General features: G+C 38.0%; 1 protein-coding gene across 1 annotated transcript in view; it reads left to right on the forward strand.

The window, feature by feature from the left end:
* CNTNAP5 (contactin associated protein family member 5) overlaps nucleotides 1-16,868 on the forward strand; it is a 995,558-nt gene that overhangs the window by 242,019 nt on the left and 736,671 nt on the right. Inside the window, exon 3 of the mRNA XM_043894748.1 lies at nucleotides 7,565-7,758. Coding sequence (XP_043750683.1) covers nucleotides 7,565-7,758 — 194 coding nt within the window. The remainder of the gene's footprint in view (nucleotides 1-7,564; nucleotides 7,759-16,868) is intronic.

Genomic DNA, 16,868 nt, shown 5'->3' on the forward strand with positions numbered 1-16,868 from the left:
GTTTTTCTGTTATGTGAGTGGAACCTAGCCTAGCATGTAAAGTTAGGTAGAAGTACCATGCTTTGCAAGGTTGAACAGGGAACTGGATCTCTTGTCTTACTTAAACCTTGCTTAGAATTCTCCCTAAGAATAGCTACTTGCTTACTTAAACATTGATCCCTGTTGAAACCTCAGGCAGGGTTGAGAAATCTGCAAAAGTTGGTTGAAGATCAGTGTCTCCATATAGTCTGGGTAAGCTAGGTTACCCTTTAAGCCTGGCTTATTCTCTGGTAAATGGAAGTTAAAATACTATTGCTGATGGCTATAAGAATCAAGTGAAACACTGAAAGAGGTGAAGTGTAAATTATGTTTCTAGAGACAATTGCTATTATAAACAAGGAAGAAGGTGAGCATGCTCTGTCCATGTTGCTGAGATGCCATGCAGCTGAGTGGTTAAGAACTTGGCTCTGAGTTCCAGTTTTCTGAGTTTGAATTCCCTGTTCTGCCACTGACCAGTTGTGTGATCTTGGAAAAGCTGACCAACCATTCTGGCCTGTTTTCCTTCTGTTAAGTGGGGATAGTGATACTAGTATCAACCATGCAGGGCTCCTGGGATGATAAGTGAGGTCATGGTTGTCAAGGGCTTGCAGTTGTATTGTGCGCTGAGAAAGGACTATCCTACAGTCAACTAATACTGTGAGTGAGTGAACACTCCAAGGGCGCATGGAAAGGATATGATGATCAGAAGCAAAAGGATTAATTGGTAGTGGAAAAAAAATTGTTCAGGCAAGAACAGAGGTGGGTATTTCTGAATTCACAAATTTGATATTTCCTTTTTAAGTCTGACTTTAAGTTACCATCTGTTTTTAGAGGTGAGGAATTGGGGATCAAATTGGAGGAGTGTCCATCTTTAGATCCAGAGGCAATTTCATGTTGCTTTTTTGTTTGTAATCATCAAGAATAGCATGTTGGGTTTAAACTAACTTGGATCATAAAACAAATAAAGAATTCAACTCTTCTCAGTAAAATAATCAAACTGAAACTTCAGAAACTCTTTCATCCAGTGTCTCTCAAACCACTTAGCATGTCACAAATACCTTTCTCAAGATACAGATTTCTGGGTTACGCCCCTGCATCAGTTATCAAGGAGTGAACCAAAGAATTTGTCATCTTCACAAGCACTCCAGGTGCTTTCTGATGATGGAGCACAGTTGAGAATTGCATCCAATCTAACGTCAGGACCTGAGTTGGATCTTGAACCAGATATCTTGAATTTCATTTACATCTTCTCCTCTAAAGTGAAATCACACAGCGTGTAGGGTATGATGCTTGGAGTGTGCTAAGAATAAACTAAGTGATAATCTTCAAATTATTCAGGATCCCATGTTCTAGATTCTATACAAATCTAAGGTGAAGTTATTTTTCCCTTAAAACTATATTTTTCCTATGAAATTGCGTTAAATTCCTTTCAATTCAAAATGTAGGAATTGTGGAAATTGTAACTGCTGATTATTGATGCCGCAGCCACAATGACAGAGCCCTGCCTAGGTTAACACCCACAACATGCTGAGTGCAGGGTCTGTGTGTGCATTACACCTCAACCTGCAGAACAATTAAGAAGCAGAAAGCTAGTGTGGGCACAGTGTGTCTTAAGAGTAACTGCAAATAGTGTCTTCAGGCTACTCTCATCATTTGTGAAAACACATTTATTGTTTGGTGGAAGGAACAAAATGTTTGCCATAGTAACCACAGCAACCCCGAGAGTCTTGCCTATTAGCTGTAATGCTGGGAGCATCTTCAACAGCAGGGGAAAGGCCTTGGCAATTATCACCCAGAGAGCGTCCCTCCCTTTTGAGAGCTTAGGCTGAAGTTCCTGGGCTTGGAAACTACTTAACTTGATGTGTTAATGAATACTAACATCAATTATTCCAATTTGGTTAATTTGGGGAGGATTAATAAGCTATGGTTTTCTACTGTGGGCAAAAGGAAGCTGTGATTTTCTTTAGACAAATTTGAAGGAATATTTTCACCATTACCCACTCCCCCTTTTGTTTTGCTTGGATTTGATTTGGTTTGGGTTTGGGTCAATCTTTTGTGATTGTATTCTTTGTGAGATAGTGGGAAAAATGACTTATTTTATTTCTTCTATCACTGACATAAGTTGTTATCATATATAACTATAATAAGAATACTTAGAATAAATAAAGGAAAAACACTAGACAAGGAAGTCTAATTGTGGACTCAAGGGTAAAGGGAAATAGGTAAGGTTTGAGGATTTTTGTATCAAAAATTGTGATGGTCACACAGAGCTTTATATTATACCACTGGTTCTCAGGTCACTATATATATTCTTCATGCAATGAGCCATGTAAAAATGAGTCTTGGTTTATGAAAGAAAGACATGCTGATAATAAAAGTTAGGTTATATGCAAAAAGCATAAAAGAATAAAATTCTCATATTTTCATCTCTCAGAAGAAATCACCATACACATTTCTTTTTTATCATGCTTTAATACTATTGAGGTGATACAACTTATACAATCTTGCTTTTTTCACTCAAGAAGAGACAGGTCTCATGAAATGGGCGGCAGGAAAAATTGAGTTGAAATAAAGAGTAGGTTCAGAATAATTGTAGATTTCTCGGAAAAATAATATCTCCTCCTACTTGGGCCTCCCTGTCAGTTTTGAGAAGTTGAGAGAGGATAGAATCGATTGGGAATCATGGACATATTGGTTACTGCAAGAGTGATTGATAAAAATATCCTTCTGGAAGTGACAGATCAGAATTTCTGGTTGAATGTCTCCTCCCTGTGTTTTCCTTCTTTATTGATTTTTGGGCTGTTAGAATGTTTTTCTGTTATCTAATTGTCTCAAATAGCAGTGTTAGAGTCATGAGTCCCAGGTGTTCTACAACTGCTGGATCTGTTTCCCCAACTATAATATAGGCATTATTCTATTTACTCCACAGGATATTCTATATGTATTAAGATAGGTTAAACTGCAGTGTCAGATAGATTTCAACATGCAATAGCTTAAAGAAAATAAGTATTTAGTTCTTGTTAATAATGTAGTTAACCTGTGATGGTGCAGGAATCTAACATCTTTCCATGCTGAGATCCTGACATCTCCTAGGTCCTTGTTGGCCCTCTATCAGTGTGAAAGGAGAAAGCAAGTGGGGGAGAGACCCGATGGCTTGCGGATGGCATATCTTCTTTCCACTCACATTTTTATTGGGGAGAACTTGTCCATAAGGCGATAACTTGAATGGTATTGGGAGCTGAAAAGTACAGTTAATCCATCCACCCTCCATAGTCCTATTACTACAAAAGGCGAGAATGGATATTAGTGAATATCAGTAATATCCAGCAACATATTCATGTCTAGCAAAACACTGAATAAAAGACATTCCAGAGTGAGGACTGAGCATACTTCCTTTCTTTCTTTCCCTGCATTTGAATCTGAATCTACTCAGAAGAGTGAAAAAAAAATATTATCAAACAAAAGGTTAAAAGCACCGTTGCTGAAATTTGGCCAGATTGAATCTCAGAGAATGACTTGGATGCAGTAGGAAGAAATAGCTTTATTGAAGGCCCATGTTTACTGAAGGAGTCCAGGCAACTAGTGCTTAAAAGACCCGAATACCCCCAAAGGATTTCAGAGACAGGCTTTTAAAGACAAGGTGAGAGGGGCCCCTGTGTGTGTGATCAGCTCATGGATATTCTTCTCATTGGTTGGCGGAGAGGCAACCATGAGTCAGCATCTTCACATTTCTGGTTCTAACTGGGCTGGGGTCTGCATGGTTATGAACAGCATATCATGAACTTCTTCCGTCTGGTGGGGATTTAAATATCTGCAAACCAGCTCACAGAATGTGACCAGGCTATCTATAGTGCCTGAGGAGGAGCCGAAGGTCCTTGACTGTGTTTAATGGCTGGAGTGTTATTATTTGGCCTTACTTCCTGTTTTCCTTTCTTTCTGTGTTCTCATTTCTCTCATTAAATTTATTTGTCTGTAAGGTTTGTCTACAGACAAATGGCAGGCAGAGGACATGGGGTGGGGGGAGTCTATTCTGAGAAGACCTTATTGCGTCCTGCTCAGTTAGAGTCATTATTGATTAGTGACTAAGTCATGTCCAACCCTTTGTGACCTCATGGACTGTAGCACAGCAGGCTTCCCGGTTCTCCACTGTCTCTTAGAGTTTGCTCAAATTTGTGTCCATTGAGTCTGTGATGTTATCTAACCATCTCATCCTGTACTGACCCTTTCTGCTTTTGCCCTCAATCTTTCCCAGCATCAGGGTCTTTTCCAATGAGTCAGTTCTTCACATCAAGTGGCCAAAGTATTGGAGCTTCAGCTTCAGTAAGAGTCTTTTCCATGAATATTCTGGGTTGATTTCTTTTAGAATTGACTGGTTACATCTCCTTACTGCCCAAGATACTCTCAAGAGTCTTCTCCAGCACCACAATTTAAAAGCATCAATTCTTTCATCATAGTACTAGCTAATTATTGGGAGAAAATCGATTGATAACTGGTAGAATATGCCTTATGGCCAGAGTAAGGTCCACTTCATGTTCTATGCCCGCTTTGTTCACAAGCCCATTCCCGGGGAGTGTCAAGCTCTCTCTGCAATGAGCAGCCAGATGGGGCTCAGAAAGTTCTCAGTACCAAGAATGGGTCCAATTGACTCTTTCTGAGATGGCAAGAATGTAGTCTGGGACATGACTAAAATGATTTTCAATGACATACATTGACATCAAAAGGGGTTTATTGGTTAACCCTTCTAAATTAAAAAATCCAATGAGGCAGCCAATCCAGTGCCCTGAGCAAGGTTCTTTTTTTTTTTTTTTTAATTTTAATAATGTCTTTTCTTAACAAAAGGTTCTTATTTCTTTTTTCTTTAGTTGAAGTGTAGTTGATTAACAATGTCATGCTAGTTTCAAGTGTGCAGCATGGTGAATCAGCTATGTATCCATATATACCCATCTTTTCTATTACAGGTTATCTCAGAACACTGAGTATAGTTCCCATGCTATATTTTAATAACAGATCTTTGTTCTCATAGTACATATCTGTTAATCCCAAACTCCTAACTCATGCATCCCCCCCTTTCCCTTTAGCAGCCATAAATTTGATTTCTATCTTGGCGGGTCTATTTCCATTTTATATACTACATTCATTTGTAACATTTTTTTAGATTCCACATATAAACAATATCATATGTTATTTGTTTTTGTCTGGCTTACATCACTATGATAATCTCTAGGTCCGTTTGTGTTGCTGCAAATAGCATTGTGCCATTCTTCTTTATGGCTCAGTAATATTCCATTCTATATACGTACCACTTCTTCTGTATTCACTATCAGTTGATGGACTCTTAGGTTGTTTACATATCTTGGTTATTGTAAATAATGCTACTGTGAACTTTGGGGTGCATCCATAGCATAGACATTCTACAATAGGTCCCACTCAGGATTCAGATGCCTTGTAGACTCTTGGATCAGTAAGAATGAATACATACCTCTTTGTTCCTATGTAAAATGAAAACAGAAAACTTAGGCCACTAGTCTTCCAAAGAAGGAAGAGATTATATGAATCTTCTGCAGAGTTCCAGTATGTCACATGATAAAATTCCAGGGCCCAGAGGTTTAGGTTTATATGCTAGACAGTTCCTGTGTGTCAAACATATGGACTCACAGGGAGACCCACGCTAGGACCTTCTCTTTCAAGTCTCTCTGAGACGTTGCACGTGATGTTTTCTTGGCCTTTGTTGGTCTTCCCAGCTTTGCTTCACCTTGTTTGCTGGGAAAATTACCATGCTTGCTTCAGCTTGCAGCTCCACTATCACTGTCTCTTGGTCTTTCCGATCATCTACTGAGGCATTCTGTAATCAGTGCTTCTATTGAACCTTGTGCTTGCTTCACTGAAGGTTTTCTTTCACATCACATTACATATTTTTGTTTGTGTGTCCCTCTCTCTCATTACCCAGCACACTCCTGATTCTCAGTGAGGATCTGTTGAATGAGTGATCACTAACTTTTCAAAGACATAGTTAATGATCATGAATCTTTGCATCCACAGAAAAATGTCTGACCCATGGCAGATTCACAGCATGTATTTGGAGAGAGCTAAGGATCAGGGAACAGAAAGGGAGGGATGAAAGAAAAAAGCAGAGAAGAGAACAAGAAAAGACCAGCCAGACACAGGATATAAGTCACGTTAAAGGTTAAGGTTGTAAAAAAAACAGAAAGTAGATCAAATAAATCCCATTAGGAATCCAGAAGAAGAAAACTATAATAATAGATAGGAAAAGGGAAAAATCATAAAGGAAACAGCATTTGAGTTGAATCTTAAACCACAAAAGAGAATTTAATGGAAGGGGACAATGAAAATTGGGTCAAGAATGTTTTGTGCATCACTGTTTACAGTAGTCAGGACATAGAAGCAGCCTAAATATGCATCGACAGATTAATGGATAAAGAAGATGTGGTCTATGCACACAAGGGAATACTACTCAGCCATAATAAGAATGAAATAATGGCATTTGCCATTTGGATGGACCTAGAGATTATCTTGCCTGGAGAATCCCAGGGATGGGGGAGCCTGGTGGGCTGCCATCTATGGGGCTGCCCAGAGTTGGACACGACTGAAGCGACTTAGCAGCAGTAGCAGCAGCAGCAGCAGAGATTATCATAGGGCTTCCCTGGTAGCTCAGCTGGTAAAGAATCCACCTGCAATTAAGGTGACCCCAGTCTGATTCCTGGGCCAGGAAGATTCCCCTAGAGAAGGAATAGGCTACCCACTCCAGTATTCATGGTCTTCCCTGGTGTCTCAGATGGTAAAGAATCACCTGCAGTATGGGAGACCTGGGTTCAATCCCTGGTTTGGGAAGATCCCCTGGAGGAGGGCATGGCAACCCACTCCAATATTCTTGCCTGGAAAATCCCATGGACAGAGGAGCTTGGCAGGCTACAGTCTATAGGGTCACAAAGAGTTGGACATTACTGAGTGACTAAGCACAGCACAGCAGAGAAATTATCATACAAAGTGAAGGCAGAGAAAGATAAATGTAATATGATATCACTTACATGTGGGATATAAAAATGTCATACAGATGAATGTATATACAGAACAAAAATGGACTCACAGACATAGAAAACAGTCATGGCTTCCAAGGGAAATCATGGTGGAGGGGGATAAACCAGGAATTTGGGAATAGCATACAAATTATACAATATATAGGACCTACTGTATACCACAGGGAACTCTACTCAATATTTTGTGATAACCTAATTGATTTAACCTATAAGGGGAAATAATCTGAAAAAAATGAACATATGTATAGCTGAATCACTTTTCTGTACTCCAGAAACTAATGCAACATTATAAATCAATTTATAACCCAATAAAAATTGTTTAAAGTACCAGGGGTTTATGAAGAGAGGTAGGACATGTTTTGGGGTTATAGAGAGGTTTTAGCTGAACACTGTATTTTTGCTTTTTTTCTTTTGTTTTTCTCTCTGAGAGGTGGAAGTCGCGGCTCTGTGAGATGTTGCTACAGCTCTCTCTCTCTCTGATGCTGTTCCAGGAACTGGCGGTTGGTCCCCAGCAGATTCCAATGCTCAGCAGTGGCTCCAGATGGACCTGGGAAACAGAGTGGAGATTACAGCAGTGGCCACGCAGGGAAGATACGGCAGCTCTGACTGGGTGACGAGCTACAGCCTGATGTTCAGTGACACAGGACGCAACTGGAAACAGTACAAGCAAGAAGACAGCATCTGGGTAGGACATCTTTTCTCATCAGCTGCATAAAAATGAGATGCGATCATGGTAACCAGGGAACGTTTCTGTCATTTTCCTCTATGCAGATTGCCAGGATCTTGATAACTGTTGAGTGCCCATTCAGAAATACTTAGACTTTGTCTAAGTCCTATCTCCAGCATGACTCCAGTTCATAGGGAAATGAGGATATCTGTTACAAAAAGTTGAGTGTTTTCCTCTTTTTCTGGTAACTTGGGAAGTTCGCTGACTGGGCCTCAGTTCTTTCTTCAATAAAAACAACTACACCACAGAAGTCTGATCACTGATGAGAAGGTACTGGCTGACTGAGCATGTGTTTACTATTTATTTATTATTTGCCGAGTACTTTACGTACCTTGCAATGATGGAATTAGCTCAGTTATGTAACTCAACCAGAGTTATCCAGTTGGTGAATCTTGACCTGGGACTCCATAGCCTGGTCTGATTTTAAAGCCAGTATGTTCCCCTTCCTCTATTCAAGTTTTGAAAAGAATTTAAAAGGTTATAAATACAAAACAAATATAAATAGAATGATTTTGTGTTTATAGACAATCTTCAGCTTGGAAGTAAAGGACAGTTTGGTCCAAGTTGTACAAAAAAATTTCGTTCCAAAACCCCAGGCCCAAGCTCTTGACCCCAAAGAACAAGTGAAAGACTGTCCCCAAATTACGAGGTGGGGAAAGGGAGTTAGAGATAGATAGCAAAAGGCACCCAGAGGAGGTTTCTGAAACTCATGCACTAAATAAAACAATGTATTAGTTCACGTTGCTTTTCCGTTAGGGAAGAAAACCTCACCAGACATTTATTTTTTTCTAAATGTATGTACTTAAAATGTGAAGATTTGGCAGTTGATCGCATTATCTTTTCTTCTCATAATCTTCTCAGATTTCTTCCCTCTTAAATCAATCCTAATTATACTTTCAAATTGATGTTTGCACATGCATATTTCTATACTGCTCTCATTCTTTTGGAAAAAAAAAATTCTATTTTATATTCACTGTTATTTGTTAATTGCCCACTCATCACTATTCTTAATTGAAATAATAGTAAACTGTGGATTAAGATTAGTTATGGCAGACTGAATCTGGAGGCTATTATAGTAGTCATGTTTATTTTGAGTTGTTTGTCATATTATGTGGTAATATTTATACAGAACATGGATTTTTTTCATTTTACAAATAGTCTCTTTTGGAGACTAGTGTTTTGGTTTTTTTTTTTTTTTTTTAAACTTTGAAGACCCCATAAATTTTACAGGTTTTTTTAAAGTTTGTTTTTAGTTTGAAAAGAGAAATAAATACCCTTTCCATTTTGAAGAGCAATTTTAAGGTTTTATGTTGACTTGAGAGGACAGATAGACATGAGGGTATTTATTTTCTTTGGCATTTTCAATCAGAACTGGTTGTTTCTCGGATTGAATTGAAGTTTTGAGGTCTTTTGTTTAAATATTTTTAAAATCCTGAGCTTCATTTCCTTTAGAATAAAATAACTTGCTTTCAGCTTATCATATGGATCAGGACGTATTTCAAGGATGAACAGTTTCTCTCGGCTTGTTTCCACAAAATCCCAAGCCCCTTAAAAGCAGGGTTCTGTCTTATAGGTCCTTGCAGCCTCCATGACAATTGTTATTGGAGACCTAACATGAACTATTTTTTGGATGGTTACTGCAAGAACTGCAGAATTACCAGGACTTTCAGAATTGGAGGGAAGGAGACTGTTCCTGTCCCTTACCTCAGCCTCAAAATAGCCTTGATCTTTGGAAGGAGGCAAAAGATGCCAGGTGGGTGGAGGAGAAGAGGCAGCAAACCATTGTGTGTAGCACAGTGGTAAATTCTAGCTAAGGCCTCCCCAGAGAGACTTACAATGCCTTCAGGGCACTTGGGAGAGGAGGCAGCTTCAGGACCAAATTGCCAGATGCAAATTACCAGGAGGAGAAAAGACCTGTGAAGGGATCATCACCACTCCAGTGACAGTGGGCAGGGACATCATGATGAGCCAAGCACAGTCACAAGGCTCAGATGTTGAAAAAAAAAACGCATGTCCACTTGTGTCCCTACTGAGGAAACTAACAGCCACTGAACAAAAATCACACATTTCATTTGGAAGCAAATGTCATTCTACATACAGACAAAGGTGTTATATATTCTGGAGATTCAGTATGAGCATCTCTGTAAACACGAGGCACGAGGCCCACAGAGACCCAGCCAAGGTCATATAACCAGACTTTGGAGATGCCAGACTGCAAAACTAAGTTTGGGTCCTAAATATGCTCTATTGCCTAACTGTACTTTCCATTGCTTCTTTACTACACTTGATTTTTTTCTAATTTTCACAAAACTGATTTACTTTTCTCTCCTTAACCTTTGTCAGACCCACTGCAAAAGAAGAATGGCAACCTCTATTGTCTATTTCATGCACTACTTTTAAAATATAAAAGTGAGAAAGCACTAACGCGATCTAACTGTGTTTTTTACACATTTTAAATAGCGCTCAAATTCTCTGAAACTGTATATAGGCCTTATAGAAGGCCATCAAACAGACACTCAGAGTATTTTTACCAAACATTTCACGAGCATATGTAAGATCTGAGTTGTGCCTACTATTCATTGATATATCCAACAGATTGTATTATTGAATAAATAAGTTACCTTGAGAGTTTTTCTTTTTTTGTTTTAAATTTAAAATTATAAATCAGACTATAGACTCACAAGAGTTAATCTTGATAAACAAGATAAAAGCAATAGCCAAACAAGCAAGTTTAAAAAACAAAAACAAAAAACAACTCTTTAAATGATTTAACTTTTCAGAAAAAAGTCAATACCCCACAACATCAATACAAAGTATTGACTGGATTAAGAATGCTGTATCACAGAAGTAGAAAATCTCTTGAATGAGACTTTCACAAGTCTTTTGAAGATCTTCAATTTTCAAATGAGATGGAGTTTGTAATGTTTATTTAAAGTTGATTTACCAAGCAATACAATTATAGCATTGTACCCCTCGGATGGAATACCAATTTACTAGTACTCAAGAGGTTTATTTTATTTTGCAAAGTTTCCTTCAGAACAAGAATCCTTGAAATACACCTGTGCAGCCTACAGCAGTAAATATGCTCTAAAAAATCCAATTTGTGGAATTTCTGATCTGGCACTGAACAGAATGTTGAGGAATGAGGCCACTGAGCAGCTGCTTAACGATGTATCATGATTGATGAGTAAGCCAAAGTCTCCACCTCACTAAGTAATCAGATGTGAAAGCGTCTCAGGGACAAACTTAGCAAGACTTTTAGAATCTTCAATTCAGTTTAGTCCACTTCAGTTGCTCAGTTGTGTCCGACTCTTTGTGAACCCATGGACTGCAGCACGCCAGGCCTCCCTGTCCATCACCATCTCCCAGAGACCAAACTCATGTCCATTGAGTCGGTGATGCCATCCAGCCATCTCATCCTCTGTCGTCCCCCTCTCCTCCTGCCCCCAATCCCTCCCAGCATCAGGGTCTTTTCCAATGAGTCAACTCTTCACATGAGGTGGCCAAAGTATTGGAGTTTCAGCTTCAGCATCAGTCCTTCCAATGAACACCCAGGACTGATCTCCTTTAGGATGGACTGGTTGGATCTCCTTGCAGTCCAAGGGACTCTCAAGAGTCTTCTCCAACACCACAGTTCAAAAGCATCAATTTTTCAGTGCTCAGCTTTCTTCACAGTCCAACTCTCACATCCATACATGACCACTGGAAAAACCATAGCCTTGACTAGATGGACCTTTGTTGGCAAAGTAATGTCTCTGCTTTTTAATATGCTGTCTAGGTTGGTCATAACTTTCCTTCCAAGGAGTAAGCGTCTTTTAATTTCATGGCTGCAGTCACCATCTGCAGTGATTTAGAATCACTTTTAGATTTAGATTTTTTTTCTTTATAAAATTCTTTGTGTTTTTCTGTATTGTGAAATTTTCTTTTTTAAAATTTATTTTAATTGGAGGCTAATTACTTTACAATATTGTAGTGATTTTTGCCATACACAGACATGAATTAGTCATGTGTGTACATGTGTTCCCCATCCTGAACACCCCCTCCCACCTCCCTCCCTATCTCATTCCTCTGGGTCATCCCAGTGCACCAGCCCTGAGCACCCTGTCACATGCATCGAACCTGGACTGGCTGTCTGTTTCACATATGATAATATACATGTTTCAATGCTATCCTCTCAGAAAATCTCATGCTCACCTTCTCCCACAGAGTCCAAAAGACTGTACTATATACATCTGTGTCTCTTTTACTATCTTGCATATAGGGTTATCATTACCATCTTTCTAAATTCCATATATATGTGTTAGTATACTGTATTGGTGTTTTTCTTTCTGACTTATTTCACTCTGTATAATGGGCTCCAGTTTCACCCACCTCATTAGAACTGATTCAAATGTATTCTTTTTAATGGCTGAGCAATAGTCCATTATGTGTATGTACCACAGCTTTCCAATCTATTCGTCTGCTGATGGGCATCTAGGTTGCTTCCATGTCCTGTCTATTATAAACAGTGCTGTGATGAACATTGGGGTACACGTGTCTCTTTCAGTTCTGGTTTCATCGTGTGTATGCCCAGCAGTGGGATTGCTGGGCCGTATGGCAGTTCTATTTCCAGTTTTAGAAGGAATCTCCACACTGTTCTCCATAGTGGCTATACTAGTTTGCCTTCCCATCAACAGTGTAAGAGGGTTTCCTTTTCTCCATATCGTCTCTAGCATTTGTTTGTAGATTTTTGGATAGCAGCCATTCTGACCAGCATGAGGTGGTACCTCATTGTGATTTTGATTTGCATTTCTCTGATAATGAATGATGTTGAGCATCTTTTCATGTCTTTGCTAGTCATCTATATGTCTTTAGAGAACTGTCTGTTTAGTTCTTTGGCCCATATTTTGATTGGGTCGTTTATTTTTCTGGAATTGAGCTGCAGGAGTTGCTTGTATATTTTTGAGATCAATTCTTAGTCAGTTGCTTTGTTTGCTATTATTTTCTCCCATTCTGAAGGCTGTCTTTTCACCTTGCTTATAGTTTCTTTTGTTGTGCAAAATCTTTTAAGTTTAATTAGATCCCATTTGTTTATTTTTGCTTTTATTTCCATTACTCTGGGAGGTGGGTCAGAGAGGATCCTGCTGTGATTTATGTAGGAGAGTGTTTTGCCTATGTTTTCCTCTAGGAGTTTTATAGTTTCTGGTCTCACATTTAGAGCTTTAATCCATTTTGCATTTATTTTTGTGTATGGTGTTAGAAAGTGTTCTAGTTTCACTCTTTTACAAGTAGTTGACCAGTTTTCCCAGCACCACTTGTTAAAGAGATTGTCTTTTCTCCATTGTATATCCTTGCCTCCTTTGTCAAAGATAAGGTGTCCATAGGTGTGTGGATTTATCTCTGGGCTTTCTATTTTGTTCTATTAATCTATATTTCTGTCTTTGTGCCAGTACTATACTGCCTTGATGACTGTAGCTTTGTAGTATAGCATGAAAACAGGCAGGTTGATTCCTCCAGTTCCATTCTTCTTTCTCAAGATTTCTTTGGCTATTCGAGGTTTTTTGTGTTTCCATACAAATTGTGAAATTATTTGTTTTTGTTCTGTGAAAAATACCATTGGTAGCTTGAGAGGGACTGTGATTTAGAATCACTTTTAGATTTAGATTTTTTTTCTTTATAAAATTCTTTGTGTTTTTCTGTATTGTGAAATTTTCTTTTTTAAAATTTATTTTAATTGGAGGCTAATTGAATCTATAGATTGCTTTGGGTGGTATACTTATTTTCACTATTATTGACTCTTCCAATCCATGAACATGGTATATTTCTCCATCTATTTGTGTCATCTTTGATTTATTTCATCAGTGTTTTATAGTTTCTATATACAGGTCTTTTGTTTCTTTAGATAGATATAGTCCTAAGTATTTTATTCTTTTCATTGCAATGGTGAATGGAATTGGTTCCATAATTTTCTTTCTGTTTTCTCATTGTTAGTGTATAGGAATGCAAGGGATTTCTGTGTGTTAATTTTATATCCTGCAAGTTTATTATAGTCATTGATTAGCTCTATTAATTTTCTGGTGGAGTCTTTAGGGTTTTCTATGTAGAGGATCATGTCATCTGCAAACAGTGAGAGTTTTACTTTTCCAATCTGGATTCCTTTCATTTCTTTTTCTTCTCTGGTTGCTGTGGCCAAAACTTCCAAAACTATGTTGAATAGTAGTGGTGAGATTGGGCATCCTTGTCTTGTCCCTGACTTTAGGGGAAATGCTTTCAATTTTTCACCATTGAGAGCAATGTTTGCTGTGGGTTTGTCATATATGGCTTTTATTATGTTGAGGTATGTTCTTTCTATTCCTGCTTTCTGGAGGGTTTCTATCATGGATGTTGAATTTTGCCAAAGGCTTTCTCTGCATCTACTGAGATAGTCATATGGTTTTTATCTTTCAAATTGTTAATGTGGTGCAATACATTGATTAATTTGTGGATATTAAAGAATCCTTGCATCCCTGGGTTAAAACCCACTTGCTCATGATGTATGATCTTTTTAATATGTTATTGGATTCTGTTTGCTAGAATTTTGTTAAGGATTTTTGCATCTAGCTTCATCAGTGATATTGGACTATAGTTTTCTTTTTTTGTGGCATCTTTGTCTAGTTTTGGTATTAGGGTGATGGTGGCCTCATAGAATGAGTTTAGAGGTTTACCTTCCTCTGCAATTTTCTGGAAGTCTTTGAGTAACATAGGTGTTAGCTCTTCTCTAAATTTTTGGTAGAATTCAGCTGTGAGGCTGTGTGGTCCTGGGCTTTTGCTTGCTGGAAGATTTCTGATTACAATTTTTATTTCCGTGCTTGTGATGAGTCTGTTAAGATTTTCTATTTCTTCCTGGCTCAGGTGTGGAAAGTTATACTTTTCTAAGAATTTGTCCATTTCATCCAAGTTGTCCATTTTATTGGCATATAGTTGCTGATAGTAGTCTCTTATGATCCTGTGTATTTCTGTGTTGTCCGTTGTGATTTCTCCATTTTCATTTCTAATTTTGTTTGTTTGATTCTTCTCCCTTTGTTTCTTGATGAATCTGGCTAATGGTTTGTCAATTTTATTTATCTTCCCAAAGAACCAGCTTTGTTGATTTTTGCTGTGGTCACTTTTGTTTCTTTTGCATTTATTTCTGTCCTAATTTTTTAAGATTTCTTTCCTTTTTCTAACCATGGGGTTCTTCATTTCTTCCTTTTCTAGTTGCTTTAGGAGTAGAGTTAGGTTATTTAGTTGACTTTTTTGTTGTTTCTTGAGGTAAGCCTGTATTGCTATGACCCTTCCCCTTGGCACTGCTTTTACAGTATCCCATAGGTTTTGGGTTGTTGTGTTTTCATTTTCATTCATTTTTATGCATATTTTGATTTCTTTTCTGCTTTCTTCTGTGATTTGTTGGTTTTTCAGAAGCATGTTGTTTAGCCTCCATATGTTGGAATTTTTAATAGTTTTTTTTTTTTTTTCCTCCCCTGTAATTGACATCTAATCTTACTGTACTGTGGTCAGAAAAGATGCTTGGAATGATTTCAATTTTTTTTAATTTACCAAGGCTAGATTTATGGCACAGGATGTGATCTATCTTGCAGAAGGTACCGTGTGCACTTGAGAAAAAGGTGAAATTCATTGTTTTGGGGTGAAATGTCCTATAGATATCAATTAGGTCTAACTGGTCCATTGTATCATTTAAGGTTCATGTTTCCTTGTTAATTTTCTGTTTAGTTGATCTATCCATAGGTGTGAGTGGGGTATTAAAGTCTCCCACTATTATTGTATTATTGTTAATTTCCCCTTTTATACTTGTTAGCATTTGCCTTACATATTGCAGTGTTCTTATGTTGGGTGCATATATATTTATAATTGTTATATCCTCTTCTTTTTGGATTGATCCTTTGATCATTATGTAGTGCCCCTCTTTGACTCTTTTCACAGCCTTTATTTTAAAGTCTATTTTATCCGATATGAGTATTGCTACTCCCGCTTTCTTTTGGTCTCCATTTGCATGAAATATCTTTTTCTAGCCCTTCACTTTCAGTCTGTATGTGTCCCTTGGTTTGAGGTGGGTCTCTTGTAGATAGCATATATATGGATCTTGTTTTTGTATCCATTCAGGCAGTCTTTGTCTTTTGGTTGGGGCATTCAACCCATTTACAATTAAGACAATTATTGATAAGTATCATCCCGTTGCCATTTACTTTGTTGTTTTGGGTTTGAGTTTATAAACTTTTTCTGTGTTTCCTGTCTAGAGAAGATCCTTTAGCATTTGTTGAAGAGCTGGTTTGGTGGTGCTGAATTCTCTCAACTTTTGCTTGTCTGTAAAGCTTTTGAATTTTCCTTCATATCTGAATGAGATCCTTGCTGGGTACAGTAACCTGGGCTGTAGGTTATTCTCTTTCATCACTTTAAGTATGTCCTGCCATTCCCTTCTGGCCTGAAGAGTTCCTATTGAAAGATCAGCTGTTATCCTTATGGGCATCCCCTTGTGTGTTATTTGTTCTTTATCCCTTGCTGCTTTCAATATTTGTTCTTTGTGTTTGATCTTTGTTAATTTGATTAATATGTGTTTCGGGGTGTTTTGCCTTGGGTTTATCTGTTTGGGACTCTCTGGGTTTCTTGGACTTGGGTGACTATTTCCTTCCCCACTTTAAGGAAGTTTTCAACTATTAATTCCTCGAGTATTTTCTCATGGCCTTTCTTTTTGTCTTCTTCTTCTGGGACTCCTATGATTCGAATGTTGGGGTGCTTAATGTTGTCCCAGAGGTCCCTGAGGTTGTCCTCATTTCTTTTAATTCCTTTTTCTTTTTTCCTCTCTGCTTCATTTATTTCTACCATTCTATATCTACCTGACTTATCCTATCTTCTGCCTCTGTTATTCTACTGTTGGTTCTCTCCAGAGTGTTTTTGATCTAATTTAATGCATTATTCATTGTTGATTGACTCTCTTTTGTTTCTTCTAGGTCCTTGTTAAACATTTCTTGCATCTTCTCAATCCTTGTCTCCAGGCTATTTATCTGTAACTCAATTTTGTTTTCAAGATTTTGTATCATTTTTACTATGATTAT

Source organism: Cervus elaphus, chromosome 33, assembly GCF_910594005.1.
Source record: "Cervus elaphus chromosome 33, mCerEla1.1, whole genome shotgun sequence".
NCBI lineage: Eukaryota > Metazoa > Chordata > Mammalia > Artiodactyla > Cervidae > Cervus > Cervus elaphus.